Genomic DNA, 15,292 nt, shown 5'->3' on the forward strand with positions numbered 1-15,292 from the left:
TTGATGCGCGAAAACCCTTCATAGGAAATATTCTTCTTTTTATTTGTCAAAAGATTCAAGAGTGTCGCTAGCGTGGCTGTCGAGAGTGGCTAACACTGACCCTTTTTTGAGCTCATAGCTCTAACGGACCTGGTTACCTAACTGGATATCGGCGAATTGCAGCTACATCATCGTGCGCATCATTTTACCATGGATGGACAGAGTAGAAAAGTGACAGTAGCACAACGTCATCCAGTTTGATCCAGTTGTAGTGGAATGGCATATATTTCCCTGCTCTTCGGTTCAGAAAGGGGTATGGGCGCGTTCTGCCAACTTGGTCGAGGCAGATTTCATGTGAGAACAAGTTGCATACGGACATTCAAAAGTGCCTGAACGAAAGATGCTGCTTGGATGTTCACTTGAAGATCGGATGGAAGATCATTCTTTTTTTTTTAGAATATTCGCGTTCGTCTATTTGTTGCTCTTCGTGTTCGTATATTTTAAGTTTCATCTTCAACTGAGTTTCATGAACGCTGCTAGTCAGCAGGGATGATCTTCGCATCTGCATCCGTTGAACCATTCTGAATGGCCGTCGTGAAAGTATCACCAAAAGCGCTACTAACATTTCTTTTATATTTTCATGTATCTGAGTATCATGAGTGATAGCAGGGATAGCAGTGAAAAATGGAAGTAATGCAGTACGACGGTGGTGTGATGCTGGTTAAAAATATCGCTGGAGATGAGCATTGTTTGTACTCAGCCATGTCTAAGACGTGCTCCGAAGTCTCAGGAACAGAAGCATGCATAAAGCACTAATCTACAAAATCCCGGGAAAAAGTAGAAAGACCTTATTTCACGTGGAAATCCAGCTGTTAGGAAGTCAGTCGCGCTCGGAACCAGAACACCATATCGACAGCAGCATTATTTCACGCAGCTTCAATACTGCAAATTTACTCAGTTTTATTATATTATACTAAATTACATTTCATTCAAACTTACAATCTAGTATTCCTTCACGAGACAGACAGGTCACCTAACCGCAGTGCAGTTCCTCCTACCGGGCTCACTGTTTGAACAACACTGCCTAATCGATTGTTTCTAGGTAGCGCCGGCGCTTGTAGTTCGCAACCTTGCTTCAGTGTTAACGGTTTCACTGATGTCGAATTCGTTTATTCCCGACGGTGCACTGCACCGGTGTAGCAATTGACACTGGAAAAACGAACGGTTTCGGTGCAATTTGTTGACAGCTTATGATGGTATTAGTAAGAGCACGTGAGAGCGTCAATGAAAATAATGAAAAATTTCGAAAATAAACATCAATGTTTGCATGATTCAGTGATGAACAAAATTATTTCAATTTATTTATATAATATTTTTTACTTCCGATATCCAATAAAACAATTTTAAAAGTTTTCAGTAATCCACTTGTACATGATAAACTTGTAATGATCAATTGTCTGTGGATCAATGATACTTGAAAATTATTATCTAACGTTTTAATACTCTTTTGCAATTAAAAGCAATTTTACAGAGTTTAAACATTTTCGTTGGCCAATAAAAAAAAATGCTAACATACAATTTTAAACGATCTACGTACACAAATTTAACACTTAGAGGGTTAAAGGCAGTTCAATAGAAAACGGTTAGCTACAGCGTAAAAAGAAAAAAGGTAATGCTTTTTAAAACATAATGTTATTGAAACGCAACTCATTTTAAAAACGCTTTAACCATCCTTTTGTGGCATTTGTTTGACTTTCAATGTATTTGAAAAAATCAATATTTGCTGGAAAAAAATGAATTTATGGTTTTCGAAATTTTCTGTAAAATGTTACTTCAGTAATATTTTAGTCCAATTTGAATTAAAAGATTTTTATTCTTTTCTCGGCTTATCAAAATTTTATTACGTCAAAATTTTTCATAAATAAGAGATCACCATGGGACAGAAAATTTAAATGTTAAAAATCTATATATATAAAAATGCAGTGGCATACGTGGGACCGCGCATAACTTGCGAACGGCTGGTCAGATTTGGGTCGTCTAAGTTTTGTTCTGTTAGTTTTCACCCAAGGAAGGTTTATGAGGCCAAAAACATTGGAAAATTAGGAGTTTTTGAAAATCGGGGTTTCGTACATTTTGAACGGGGACTTGGGCGCTTGGCTAGGGACTTGAAACGTCAAAAAACGCAGTAGGCAAGACAAAGTTTGCCGGAGACAGCTAGTATTTCATATTTCTCATTAAAATCAAGGGGAATGACATATCTTTTTCTAACTGGAAAATCCGCGTTTATACATTCCTAACCGTCGCTAACCGCTGCTAACTGAGCAGCAGTTAGACGCGGTTAACTACGGTTAGCAACGGATAAATCAACATTGATTTTTCATGTGGGCCTAACTGACATTTTCGAGTTCTCTTCATCGACCCTCTCTTTGTGATATCACAGAATGTGTATTGAGTTTTCCAAAGATTTTTTGGTTGAAATGCGAAGAAGACGACTACATGTTGCTATAGAAGCAAAAAGAATAATTATTTTGTTTGTTTTGATCAAGTTACGAGCGAAAGAGAGATTCGACGAAGAGAAATCGATCAAGTCAGTTAGGCCCTTAGGAAAAATCATTGTCGAAATATGCATTTTTTCGGTTAGCAAAGGAAGTGTCATTTCCCCTGATTAAAATACATTCTCATATTTGCGATAACCAAAAAAAAAAACTATAGTGATGGGAAAAATGTGGGTTGTAGCAACTTTTTGAAATTTCATTTCACCAATAAATTTTGAAGATTCCTCAGAACAGCACAGATTTGCTGTTCGAAAAAAAAAACATCTCAAAATAAACAAATAATCCAAGAAAATTATTTACCTAACGCCGAAACAAAAACATCATTCCTACCAAAACAAAACCACGATACAAGTTCAGCGATATGCATGTATTGGTAAAACTAGCTTTGTACCTGCTACACCGAGCTCAATCTGGGTGTAGCATTTTCTTGCACCGGTGCCAATCGAGTGTCAAAACGGAACAGTACCTGCGAATAAACGAACGGTTTCGGTGCAAGTTTGCTACACCCGGTGGCAAAGCGGTGCAGGCGGTGCAAATAAACGAATTCGACATGAGCACCAAACGTACCACTACCTGTACGCAACATTCCCCCCCGTGAAACAGGTAACAATCTGAACCTCCAAATGTTCGCATGTTCATTTCATGTCCATCAAATTTGCGAAGTGCTTTCCTACACATCAAACTGTACCTAGATGGCAGCACCGTACTGCAGTCGATACGAATTGTGGTAAATACGCTGCAAGTCGAGCTGACTCGTTCCACTGCTGCAACACAATAGCCACCGGGATCGAACAGCAACGTTTTCAACTGATGACGATTGTCTTCCTTCCTGCGGCGGCGACGACGACGACGGCGGCGGCGGCGGTGGTGAAAATATTGTTCCATCTTCGGTTGATATATCACTCGACAGGCTACCTGATCCGAACCAAATTGTTCCGCACTGGTCTCGTAAACGAAGATAGTTGTTTGTACGGGATTTGTTTTGCACTCTGGTACTTTTGCAGATATTTGGTTGCTCCTATCAATTGATGACGTCGGAGACCGAGTGCTCACGTACGAGTCAGCTGTAGGGGAATCAGCTGATACTGTTTTGGTAATCTCTCCGCGCCTTTGATGACCATTGATGACGCTTCTTGGAACAGTAGATTTCTTCGACAAAGGTTTTGTTTGCGAAGGCTGTTCGGAAGAGTCTGCTTTATTCGGATTCGATGCACTAGTGCAGTCATTTTTCGGCTGGGTTTTGTCACCTGCCGGAGCCGGTTCCACCACCGCTTCCTCGCTGACGTTACACCCACTGTTTTGCCGTAGTACTGCTTTCATCTCTGCGCTGAAATCCGATTTCATTCTCTTTGCAGCCCTTTGGAAATCCTCTTCAATTTTCACCAGTTCTCGCTGGTATTCTTCTTCGATTCGACGATTTTCCTCTTCATAGTACTTTCGTCGCAACTCACTCTGCTCTTCATTATGCTTCCGCCATAGCTCGCTCTTCTCTTCTAGAAGAGAAAGTTCTATTTCGAACGTACTTTTCATGGCGGGATGCTTCTGGTAGGTGAATTAGATTTATTGAAGTTTGTTAGGAAGTCAGTCGCGCTCGGAACCAGAACACCATATCGACAGCAGCATTATTTCACGCAGCTTCAATACTGCAAATTTACTCAGTTTTATTATATTATACTAAATTACATTTCATTCAAACTTACAATCTAGTATTCCTTCACGAGACAGACAGGTCACCTAACCGCAGTGCAGTTCCTCCTACCGGGCTCACTGTTTGAACAACACTGCCTAATCGATTGTTTCTAGGTAGCGCCGGCGCTTGTAGTTCGCAACCTTGCTTCAGTGTTAACGGTTTCACTGAGCACCAAACGTACCACTACCTGTACGCAACACCAGCGGTAGACAAGAGGTAGATATGGACGGATGTTCGTTGGAATTGGAAGGACATTGGTAATGACAGCCGAATTTAAGAAAGCGACGAAGCGATTGTAGCAGGAGATGGTAAAGTTGGACTACGAAGACGATTTGCTAGAAACCGCAGGCAGCAAATGACATAGGCTTATCGTATTTCGATGGAGATGGCGATTAGGACGAAGCAGCATTCCAAGAACATAACCAAAATTTAATCACAACTACCTACCACAAAAAACAACACGATCGAACGAAAATAGGAAAGAGCAACCCAGCAAAACCAGTATGTATGTTCAAAACGCTTACCCCAAACAAGCGACCCAAAGGTAAATTACGTTGACCATTTAACTAACAACACATTCTCTTACAGTTCAATACACCACATCGATTTCCCACCTTTCCCAATCCTTAAGGCCACGCAAAACTTAAAAGCCGCAGAGCTAAAGAGGTTGCTATGCCTACTCCCAATTTCAAAGGTGTGTTATGGACAATGCAAGTTCTCGGACTTGCATTGGAGACTTGGCCCTATGACCCCCTTGTGCATCAATAAAATAAAATAAAATAAAATTGTAGTGGAATGGCATATATTTGGTTGCTGTACAAAGTGTAAGTGTAGTTGTCATTTGGAATCGTGTAGTGTCCTCTAGGGCAAAATGCCGCTCTCAATCTTCGGTCACGCCCCATATTCGCCAGATCATGCTTCATCTGGTTCGCGGTTCGCCCATCGTGCTCTCTGCGCTCCACGCCAACCGGATCAGTAGCGTATCCACTTTGCAAAGTTGTCGTCCGGCATCCTTGCAACATGCTCAGCCCACAATATCCTTTCGGCTTCGGACACTTTCTGGATGCTGGGTTGGCCGTAGAGTGCAGTGATCTCGTGGTTCATCCTTCTCTGGCACACAGCGTTCTCCTGCATACCACCAAAGATCACCCTTAACACGTGTCGCTAGAAAACTGAGTGCTTGAAGGTCCTCTTCGAGTATGGTTCATGTCTCGTGTCCTTAGAGGACCACCGGTCTACATGGTGCGGAGGTGTTGGCCTTCGGAACGACACAGCAGTTTCATTTTTTCACACATCGCTTCCTCCAAGTGGCGTTTTTTCTTCCGAAAGAGATTGGTCTGCTGTTTTTGCTTCTGTTTGTATCGTTCCACATTTTGCCGGGTTCCATACTGCAGCATTACTGCCTGTGTTACTACGCTGTGTTCTTCTCCAAAATCACTCTACACTCTTGTCAGATAACGATGCTTCGAGATTCTGGGCAGATGCTGAGATGACATGCGGTTACTTCAGTCGCTCAAGGTTGCACCGTGGCGATCGCCGGTACCGGACATTGTTGCACGCTATGTCTGAACCAGCATATTATAAAAATTGAATGTACATCGGGTTTCTTTCCATGAAACAACAGTATTCAAGCAATATTTTCATTTGCAAAAGGTTTCAAAATATTCTATCGGTGAAAATTTTTCCATACATTTTGTATGGGAGAGAAATTGACCGAAAATAAGGATTTCAAGCAAATTTGTATGAAAAACGACTAAAAAGATGGATAAATTAAAATTTCCCCGATAGAATATTTTGAAACCTTCTGCAAATGAAAATATAGCTTGAATACTGAAGTTTTATGGAAAGAAACCCGATGTACATTCAATTTTTATATTATGCTTTTGGTAGAAATACGAAGTGACCGAACGTGCGAAAATTGATTTTTAACCTACTTAGAAATGTCGCAACTCAATTTGGATTAGTGCATATTGTTGCTCTTAATTAGCTTAATGATGCGCAACAGAAAAAATAGATTCAAATTTACTTCGCAGCTGCAACTTCGCATGTGCTTCTAGCGACGACTTCGATTTGGTGGTGCGACGATAATAATCTGCTGGTTCAGACATAGCGTGTGTTGATCACGGACATTTTTGGGCACAGCTTAACCATCATCATCACCAGGTTAGAGTCGATGATAGCGCCGTCAATAATGTCGAAGAAGCGTCATAGTCAATCAGAATGTGGTCAATTTGCGATTCCGTGTGCTGTGGTGATCTCCAGATGTAGATATAACGGGCTGTTCATAAACCACGTAGACCAAAATTTGGCCATCTCAGAACTAGAACTCAGAAGACGCTATTGTGAGCCCCGCCTAACCTGAAGAACACGCTCAGGCTCGCAGCAGCGAAACGCTTTTCCCGGCCAGCTAACGATCAAAGTTCCCACCAAGGTTGGTTGCCTGATCTTTGCTAAGGTTGCTCGTAGCTCGGCCGATGCCACGAGAAGGTAGGGATAGGATTTGCTTAACCTACCTTGTGCATTAAGGTTATTTTTGACCCAAACCGTACAGTACGTCAACGATCTGTTCCCAACGTGATACATTAGGAAGGCTTAAAAAAGCTAGTGTCATAAATTTCGGGATTTAGGTGATCATCAAACATATAAAACCATAAGTTTTGTTTGCTTATGAACTATCTTACAACATACGAACTTTATTAAACATTTTTTGAGGTGTTACTGTTATCTAGATGCAAAAATATACGGAGGATAATGATCGCTGTGGTACCCTGCTTACCACCGTTTTCCGCCTCCGCCACCTCCACGATTACCTCTGCAAAAAACGTTAAAATGAGTACCGCCACTATTTTACAAATGTCTCCAAATTCTTACCGGAATCCGCCGCCGCCTCCTCGTCCGCCACCACCACCCCGACCACCGAATCCGCCACCCCCTCGACCACCACCTGGTCCTCCACGACCACCTCGGAAGCCACCGCCGCCGCCACGACCGCCTCCTCTACCGCCACCTGGCTTGCCGACGCGCCCACCAGGCTTCTTATTGTTATCGGGCAGGAACCTCGCCAGAGGCAGCAGCTTGGCAGAGTCAATGAACAGTTTCTGTTTCGCTTGGAACCCATCCGGCTTCATGTTTTCCATCAGTTTGATCGAAACGTAAAAGTCCCTCAAATGGCCGAAGATTTCGTCCACCTTTCCGATCTGTTTTTCGCCCTCCATGTAGATGGGAGCATTGAAGAAGGGGACGTTTTCGATTTCCACTTTGGCCACCAGATCTTCCTGGCAGGGGTAGTCGTAGTAACCTAAGGGCACGATGTTCTTCGGTCCATCGTCTCGGTTTCCGAATCCACCGCGGTTGCCGAAGCCGCCACGGCCTCCACCACCACGTCCACCTCCCCCTCGGCCACCTCTGAAGCCGCCACCACCACCCCCTCCACCTCCTCTACCACCGAAGCCGCCGCCGCCTCCTCTACCTCCAAAGCCACCACCACCGCCTCCTCGTCCGCGGAAGCTCATGATTTTTTACGCCGTGCGTTTCTCTGTAATGGGTGAAGAAGACAAGATTGTTCAGGAACATTTTTTTTTGAGGTTTACTGCCCTAGGCTGGTTTATTGTACGGTAAAACATATAATTTGGACAGTCTGTGTCATTTGGCATAAGGTCATTTGGCATAAAAAAGAAGGGTGCATTTCGATTATGCCAAGTTACCTTATGCCAAATGTTCCGCTCCCACTTGGACATGTAATGGAATGGTATCTAAATCAAATTTGTTTACATTTTAGGGGTATACCCTTTTCAAATGTGACGAGTGAATTCATGTTCCCCCGGTGGAAGTTGCCTGGAGGTCCATTATAGGTAAAGAGTCTATTATTAGCGCTAAACAATAGTATTCATTTAAATAATTACCTGCACTGGTTGAAAACAAGTATGGCTTTTTTCACCCCAACTTCCCTTATAACAAACTTGTTCACTTCAGATGTATGTAAACACAAATTGAGGTTATGCGTTCGATCATATTATATGCCCATCAATATCAAATTATTGGCCCTATTTAAGGCCCAAAAGTTTAATTTATAACCAGAACGTGTATAACATTCAAGTAGTTTAGTTATATGAATTTGAATATATTAAATATCCAAAATTCACACGTACTCCTGCCGTGACCCCGGCGCGATGATAGATACGTAAACTAAACCCGGTCGAATCCCATCTTCAACTTACCTTTTAACTAGTAGCTAATGACACCGTCCACTGCAGGACCACGATTAGTCAATCTAAATTAGCAAATATTGCCAAATTAACACAAAATTTTAGCAAAATCGCCCCAAAAATTAAGCGACTGCCTCTGGAGCCAAGCACATGTTTACAACGCACACTACACCCCGACCGACCGAGAGTGAGAAGCCGAACTTTGACAGACGAAGCTGACAGCTCCATACGCACGAGAACCACGAGAACGCGAAGGAAATCTGAAGGGGTGATTCGCCGAATTCGAGCAATTTTGACTTCATTGATGCGAATGAAGGAAGCAAAACAAACAAACAATCGAAGTGACGCGAAAAATCAGAAACGCGCTTTCTTGGTTCGCGATCGCGGTTAATCGTTTTTATAAAATAAATTATTTCATTTGTTCGGAATTGTGTGATTTAGAACATAACTTCCAGTCATGGCCGAAGAAGAGCAGGTGAGATTTTCGATAATGATATTAGTTTGATAAGAATATTACTAATATTTCAATTCGGCTTATAGATGCCCATCATCCCGGTGAAGGAACCGCTGGATCTGATTCGACTGAGCTTGGACGAGAAAATCTACGTCAAGATGCGGAACGAACGGGAACTTCGCGGGCGGTTACATGTGAGTTTCTGCGCAGTTCTTTAAGAGTCGATTTTAGACTGAATTTCTACCGATTCCAGGCCTTCGATCAGCATTTGAACATGGTTCTGGGTGACGCGGAGGAAACCGTAACCACGGTTGAAATCGACGAAGAAACGTACGAGGAAGTGTACAAAACCACCAAGCGTACCATTCCCATGCTGTTTGTGCGAGGAGACGGCGTGATTCTCGTTTCTCCGCCAATGCGAGTAGGCAGCTAAAGGTACTCTTCAATGTCTCAAACCCGTTTCCTAATAAAACAAGATCTACTATATTCAATGGAACCATATATATTGCTAGCACTTTAAGATTCATTGCACAGATTTTCAAACTTCCGAAATCATTTTGACACCTTTGAGCCCGGCCAGGATGTTACAAGCTGTGATGCGAGACATTTCCGTGCGGGTCTCCACATCGGCGCTTCCAATGTGCGGTAGAACCACAACATTACTCATCTGCAGCAATGGGCTATCCAGTGGAAGCGGTTCCGGTGTGGTCACGTCCAATCCTGCCGCTAGGATCTTTCCCGCCTTCAATGCGTGGATCAGATCATGCTGTTCCACTACTCCGCCACGGCTGGTGTTGATCAGTATCGCCGAAGGTTTCATCCGGGAGAAAACGGAATCATTGAACAGATTCGCGGTTTCCATGGTGTACGAACAAGCAATGATGATGAAATCGCTGGTTTCGATCAGTTCATCAAAAGGAACCTGCGTGGCTCCGAGTTCTTCCGCCGTTAGGCACTTGTCCGTCCGACTCGTGAACTGAATCTGTGCGGGTTTGAAGGGGGCAATGCGTTTGGCCACTTCCTGCCCGATTCGACCGAAGCCGAAAATTCCGACGACGGAATTTTTGATGCTAGTTCCACACATCCACATCGGAGACCAACTTTTCCAACCTCCCGTGTGGGCTTCTCTGTTGGCTTCGAAAAGGCGGCGTGCCGTTGCCAGGAGAAGTGCCACAGTCAGCTCGGCCGTCGCGTCCGTTAGAACTTCCGGGGTGTAGCCAATTCGTATCCCCCGGTCGCGGCATTCTTTGACGTCGATGTGATCAAACCTGTAGATGAATAGATGTTTTTAAGTAATCAAGTAGCATACTAATTTTCACAGTATTTAATATGTACTTTAGGAACCGACAGCAAAGCTGTCTTAGATGCCATTCAACTTTGTCAAAGTATAATCCCCTGACCTGGAGTCTGTTATATTCTATAGCATAGGTATTACCGATAAACGATAGGCATTGGCAAGCATGGGAAAACTTATTCGCTCACCCGAATGCCGGCGATGCAAAATAGCAAAAAGAACGCCAACAACCCAATACTGAGTGAGTGCACGGCGCACTAGAACGAAGGCAACACGAACGGATTGCAACCGATGCCACCGAAGCGAATCAGGAGAGAAACAAATAGAGTGCGAAATGAATCAACTTGCATCGGTGTATACGAAAAGAACGTTCGCTCTCTCAACTACCGAGTGGCATTCAGCTGATTGAATCAAAACGCACTCACTGATTCAATTCCCAGTACTGAATGCTTCCACTGAACGCTAAATGAACGTTCCAACATGCATGCTCTCGCACCCGACTCAGAACGCAAACATTCGTTCAATCTTGATTCGTTCGCCTTCGGAACTCAGATTCGGTAGCGATTCATTCGGCCGTCGTTGCTTGCGTCGCCCGGTGCTCGGCGTTAGAAAGAATGAGCAATGAAAGCGGAAAGATTTTGCTTGGCTGGGGGAGAAGCACACTCGCATCAGATTGTGCGTGGATGTGAGTGAGGGATACGCAATAATTGAATGATTTTTTCCCATCCTTGGGCATTGGTTCATTTTATAGTGTAAGATAGAGGGATCATTCTAGATTTATAAAAGTTCCGCTAGTAAAAAAACTAAATTAGCTTTCATTGTGACCTCTCGTCTAAACTAAACTGTCTTTTTTGTCTATAGTCTATTTTAAGCTCTTAGTCGACAACGATCTAAGGGTACCTACACACCATTAGAACGTTCGGTCAAACCTGCTCAATGGTCAACTACCGGGGGTGCTTGGAGAAGGGAGATGGTAACAGTGAGCCAGAGATGGAAACACTCTCATCGTGAATCAACTCGCGAGTGTAAAACCAACAAACGGTTTACTCACGGTGCCGAGAGTAAGCCATATGTGAGTTTATTCGCACCCGCTTGCTTCACGAGTATGAAGCAAAACAAAAACAAAAACACTCATGAATTTTTATTCACGAAGAACAAGTGGAGATGCGGGAATTGCATTTTAGTGCGTTTTTAATAGCAAAACAAGTAATTATCCATCGAATAGTAGTGTTTTGTGCTTTATTGTTCCTGAAAAGTAAATCTGTCGGCCGCGTAAATTCGTTTTTTCCCAAAATTGAAAAATGTTCAGAGCTGCTTCGCGAATCAATCACGAGTGCAACCAGCTTCGTTAGCTCGCGAGTGAAGGAAGTGCGAATATATTCTGGCTTCTGTTGTTCACGAGTAAGATAGCTTTGCGTTTGTGTCTGCTCAGCTGCATTCCTCACTGTTTTCCATCACTGCAGTGAGCAAAGGCACGCCAAAGCCGCACTAGAGCGGACGAAAACAAGGGATGCCAAAGCTGCAACGCGTCATCGAATGCGAGAAAGTTGCAAATACTGGCGACATTCGTCTACGATGAATGCTACGATTCCCTTGAAAGACACGTCTGGTCTGGACCTGTCTGGACAGTTATTGACCGACCCGGCTGACCAGCTGAAACGCTGGTTCGAGCACTTTGAAAATCTTTTTCAATTGTCGACCACGCCACCAACATCTCAGCGTGATCCGCCAAGTGTTTGACACACTATCCGTGTCAACACCGAATATCCATTATTGTATGACATAGAAACAGCCATTCGTAGCTTGAAATCGAACAGAGCCCCGGGGGTGGGTTGCACATCAGTCGAGATCAATCATTAATTATTCTTCAACATATGGGAAACCGTGACATTTCCGGCCGATTGGATACAAGTCGTCTTAGTAAAGGTAATCATTCTCAAAGTCCTCTGCAAAATGATCCTTAACTGGGTACGGGAGAAGATTGACGCAACTCTCCGACGGCAGCAGGCGGAATTCCGTGACGGATGGTCCTGTGTGGAGCAAATCAATGAATTTCAAGTGTCTTCCTACCTGGTGTTCATTGTTTACGAAAAAGCTTTCGACCGTCTCAGTCACGGAAACAGATGATACCTGGAGGAAGATAGAGGAGCGAAGGAACGCCAAAGCCGCGATAGAGCGAGCGAAAACACGAGGAGCCAAAGCCGTAGCCCGTCAGCGCTATACGGCTCTCGAGAAGGAAGTGAAACGCTCATGTAGACGGAACAAAAGAGCGTGGGCGGACGAAGGCGAGAAAGCCGCAAACACAGGCGACATCCGTCTCCTCTAAGATGTCTCACGTCGCCTTAGTGGGACCAAAATGAATGCTACGATGCCCGTTAGAGACACGTCTGGACAGTTACTGACCGACCCGGCTGACTAGTTGAAACGCTGGTTCGAGCACTTTGGAAACCTTTTTCAAGTGTCGGTCACGCCATCAACCCCTCAGCATGATCCGCCAAGGGTTCGACGCATTACCCGTGTCACCACCGAAGCTCTATCAGTGCAGGAGATAGAAACAGCCATCCGTAGCATGAAATCGAACAGAGCCCCAGGGGTCGATCGCATATCAGCTGAGATGCTCAAAGCTGACCCCGTCGTAGTATCCGCACAACTACTGCATCAATTATTCTGAAACATATGGGAAACCGCGACACTTCCGGCCGACTGGATGCAAGGCGTCTTAGTAAAGGTACCCAAAAAGGGTGACCTAACTGTATGCGACGACTGGCGGGGCATGTTACTGTGTATCGTGCTCAAAGTCCTTTGCAAAGTGATCCTTAACCGGATACAGGAGAAGATTGACACAACTCTCCGACGGCAGCAAGCAGGATTCCGTGCCGAACGATCCTGTGTGGACCATTCTGTCACGCTCCGTATCATTGTGGAGCAAATCAATGAATTCCAAGAGTCTCTCTACCTGGTGTTCATTGATTACGAAAAAGCTTTCGACCATCTCAATCACGGAAACATGTGGGAAGCCCTCAGGTGCAAGGGTGTCCCTGAGAAAATCATCGGCCTCATTGAAGCACAGTACAAAGCATTTTCGTGCAGAGTACAGCACAACGGTGTTTTGTCTAATCCCATCCGGGTCGTTGCTAGAGTGAGGCTACTGTTCCTCATCGTTATCGACGAGATCCTTGTTGGTGCGATTGACCGTGAACCAAATCGTGGATTGCTGTGGCAACCCATTACTATGGAGCACCTAAATGACTTCGAACTGGCTGATGACGTTGCTCTCCTAGCTCAACGGCGATAATCTTGCCAATCGCTCCTCAGCGGCAGGTCTTACCATCAACGTCAACAAGACTAAATCGTTGAATGTAAACACGGTCAACCCTTCCAGCTTTACGTAGCTGGGCAATCAGTGGAGAATGTTGAAAGCTTCCAAAATCTTGGTAACCAAATGACGGCCGATGGCGGCACCAAGATCGACATAGGTGCACGGATCAAGAAGGCGAGGGCTGCTTTTGCGAGTTTAAGAAATGTATGGAAAAACAACCAGATTAGTCGACGCACCAAAATCCGAATTTTCAACTCGAACGTGAAATCTGTGCTGCTATACGTCAGTAAAATCTGGTGTGTATCAGTGGAGAACACTCAACGGCTGCAGATCTTCATCAATAGATGCCTGCGGTACATAATTCGTGCATGGTGGCCTCACAATTGAATCTCCAACGTGGAGCGCATCATCGATGGCACCAAAAGCCGACAGAAATTCAGGAGCGGAAGTGGAGGTGGGTAGCCCACACTCTACGCAGGGACGGGAACGAAATAAGCAGGCATGCGTTAGATTGGAACCCAGCAGGAGACATCGCAGCAGAGGCAGGTATAGAGGCTCATGGCGGCGCAGCCTCAACAAGGAGATAAAGAAAATCGTCAGAAATTTGACCTGGTCACAGACCAAGGCGATGACGGGCAAATGCCCTAGATGAAGATCTTTCAATTCGTCCCTCTGCACTATCATAAGGGTATCTGATGTTTGATCACCTTTCCTTTTTTTTTTGGTTTCCGATGAGGAGAGGTTTGTTTCCATAAGGAAACGTTTCCTATAAGTAAGTGCAATATCTATATGTCCTCCCCCTATCACAAGTTATGATAAAGATTGGTGTGGCCGGGAATAGTGACATTCATGCTTTTTGGTTTTCCTGTTTTAGATTGGATCCAGGTTAACTCCCCAACCTTGTTCCTGAGAGCAGTCTGAACAAGCTTACCAAAATGAAGATGAATGTTGATAGCATGCAATCTACGAAGTATACTGTAACTACGCTAACGATCGCTAGATACCTATGTCTATTTAATAGAGGAGTTAGATTTTTTTTTAAATCAAGGGTTTCCTTATAATCCCCGGATTACTGTGGTTTACGTGCCAAATCTTATCAATACTTAAAAAAAACTAAAACGCGGAAAACCTGTAAAAGAAGCTTGATGTAGACACCCTATATGCAGCTAAGTCTAACCAACTTACCCTACTGAAATGGTGGCTACGATCTTCAAGCTGGGCCCAGCCTGATCCAACAACTCCTTATCGATGCGATCGTTCAGCGAACAGAAGATGGCGTCCTTGCCGGCAACGTTTTTCAGAAACTCATCTCTCGGCACCGGGTAAGCTTCGTCCCAAATCGACAGGTCACACCTGTGTTCCGTACGGAGAAAACAAAACTTTCATAGCATCAACAAGACAACACAAACAAAGCGCAGTGTGAAAGCAGCTATACTCACTCTTCCTTCAGCAGATCCAACCCGATGCGGGCGTAATCATTTCTGGTGACGTAGACCTTGGGTTTCATGTCGAGGTAGCAGTGCGTTCGGGTGGCCACGACCAATGGAGGAGCTGCCCGACTGATGAGGACACTTTTGTTGAGCAATCCGAAGAATAACGCACTCCGACGTAGGCTGATTGCTCTGGAAAAGACGTTCATTCTATGTATCCTTCGTGTGTATGACTGTTTACTTATGCGCTCTCTCTCAGCTGATTGTACGCGATGTTTTGTGTGCGGCGACGGCTATGTTATCCAATGAATGAAATCCCTTTATGTACTTCGGGTCGACGACGCTTCACAGTCGCATGATAACGGT

The 15,292-nt window shown here is 44.3% G+C and overlaps 4 protein-coding genes across 4 annotated transcripts; 1 reads left to right on the plus strand and 3 right to left on the minus strand.

Annotated features, from left to right (window-relative positions):
* Positions 1 to 20: 20 nt before the first annotated feature.
* On the minus strand, positions 21 to 5,743 carry LOC134290084 (uncharacterized). The gene is made up of 2 exons (XM_062857088.1): positions 4,235 to 5,743; positions 21 to 4,177 (listed from the first exon to the last, which is right to left on the minus strand). The coding sequence occupies exon 2, from the start codon at positions 4,062 to 4,064 to the stop codon at positions 2,940 to 2,942; it is 1,125 nt and encodes a 374-aa protein (XP_062713072.1). The 5' UTR covers positions 4,065 to 4,177; positions 4,235 to 5,743; the 3' UTR covers positions 21 to 2,939.
* Positions 5,744 to 6,879: 1,136 nt separating this feature from the next.
* On the minus strand, positions 6,880 to 8,633 carry LOC109418264 (H/ACA ribonucleoprotein complex subunit 1). Its single transcript, XM_019692426.3, has 3 exons — positions 8,442 to 8,633; positions 7,096 to 7,759; positions 6,880 to 7,036 (listed from the first exon to the last, which is right to left on the minus strand). Exons 2-3 carry the CDS (start codon positions 7,734 to 7,736, stop codon positions 6,997 to 6,999), a joined length of 681 nt encoding a protein of 226 aa, XP_019547971.3. The 5' UTR covers positions 7,737 to 7,759; positions 8,442 to 8,633; the 3' UTR covers positions 6,880 to 6,996.
* A 112-nt stretch (positions 8,634 to 8,745) lies between these two features.
* Positions 8,746 to 9,384, plus strand: LOC109418266 (U6 snRNA-associated Sm-like protein LSm3). The gene is made up of 3 exons (XM_019692428.3): positions 8,746 to 8,904; positions 8,970 to 9,077; positions 9,137 to 9,384. Exons 1-3 carry the CDS (start codon positions 8,887 to 8,889, stop codon positions 9,314 to 9,316), a joined length of 306 nt encoding a protein of 101 aa, XP_019547973.1. The 5' UTR covers positions 8,746 to 8,886; the 3' UTR covers positions 9,317 to 9,384.
* Positions 9,366 to 15,291, minus strand: LOC109418263 (glyoxylate reductase/hydroxypyruvate reductase). Its single transcript, XM_019692425.3, has 3 exons — positions 14,936 to 15,291; positions 14,682 to 14,849; positions 9,366 to 10,151 (listed from the first exon to the last, which is right to left on the minus strand). Exons 1-3 carry the CDS (start codon positions 15,133 to 15,135, stop codon positions 9,422 to 9,424), a joined length of 1,098 nt encoding a protein of 365 aa, XP_019547970.3. The 5' UTR covers positions 15,136 to 15,291; the 3' UTR covers positions 9,366 to 9,421.
* Position 15,292: the final 1 nt, after the last annotated feature.

The sequence above is a fragment of the Aedes albopictus genome, chromosome 3, assembly GCF_035046485.1.
Source record: "Aedes albopictus strain Foshan chromosome 3, AalbF5, whole genome shotgun sequence".
Classification (NCBI taxonomy): Eukaryota; Metazoa; Arthropoda; class Insecta; order Diptera; family Culicidae; genus Aedes; species Aedes albopictus.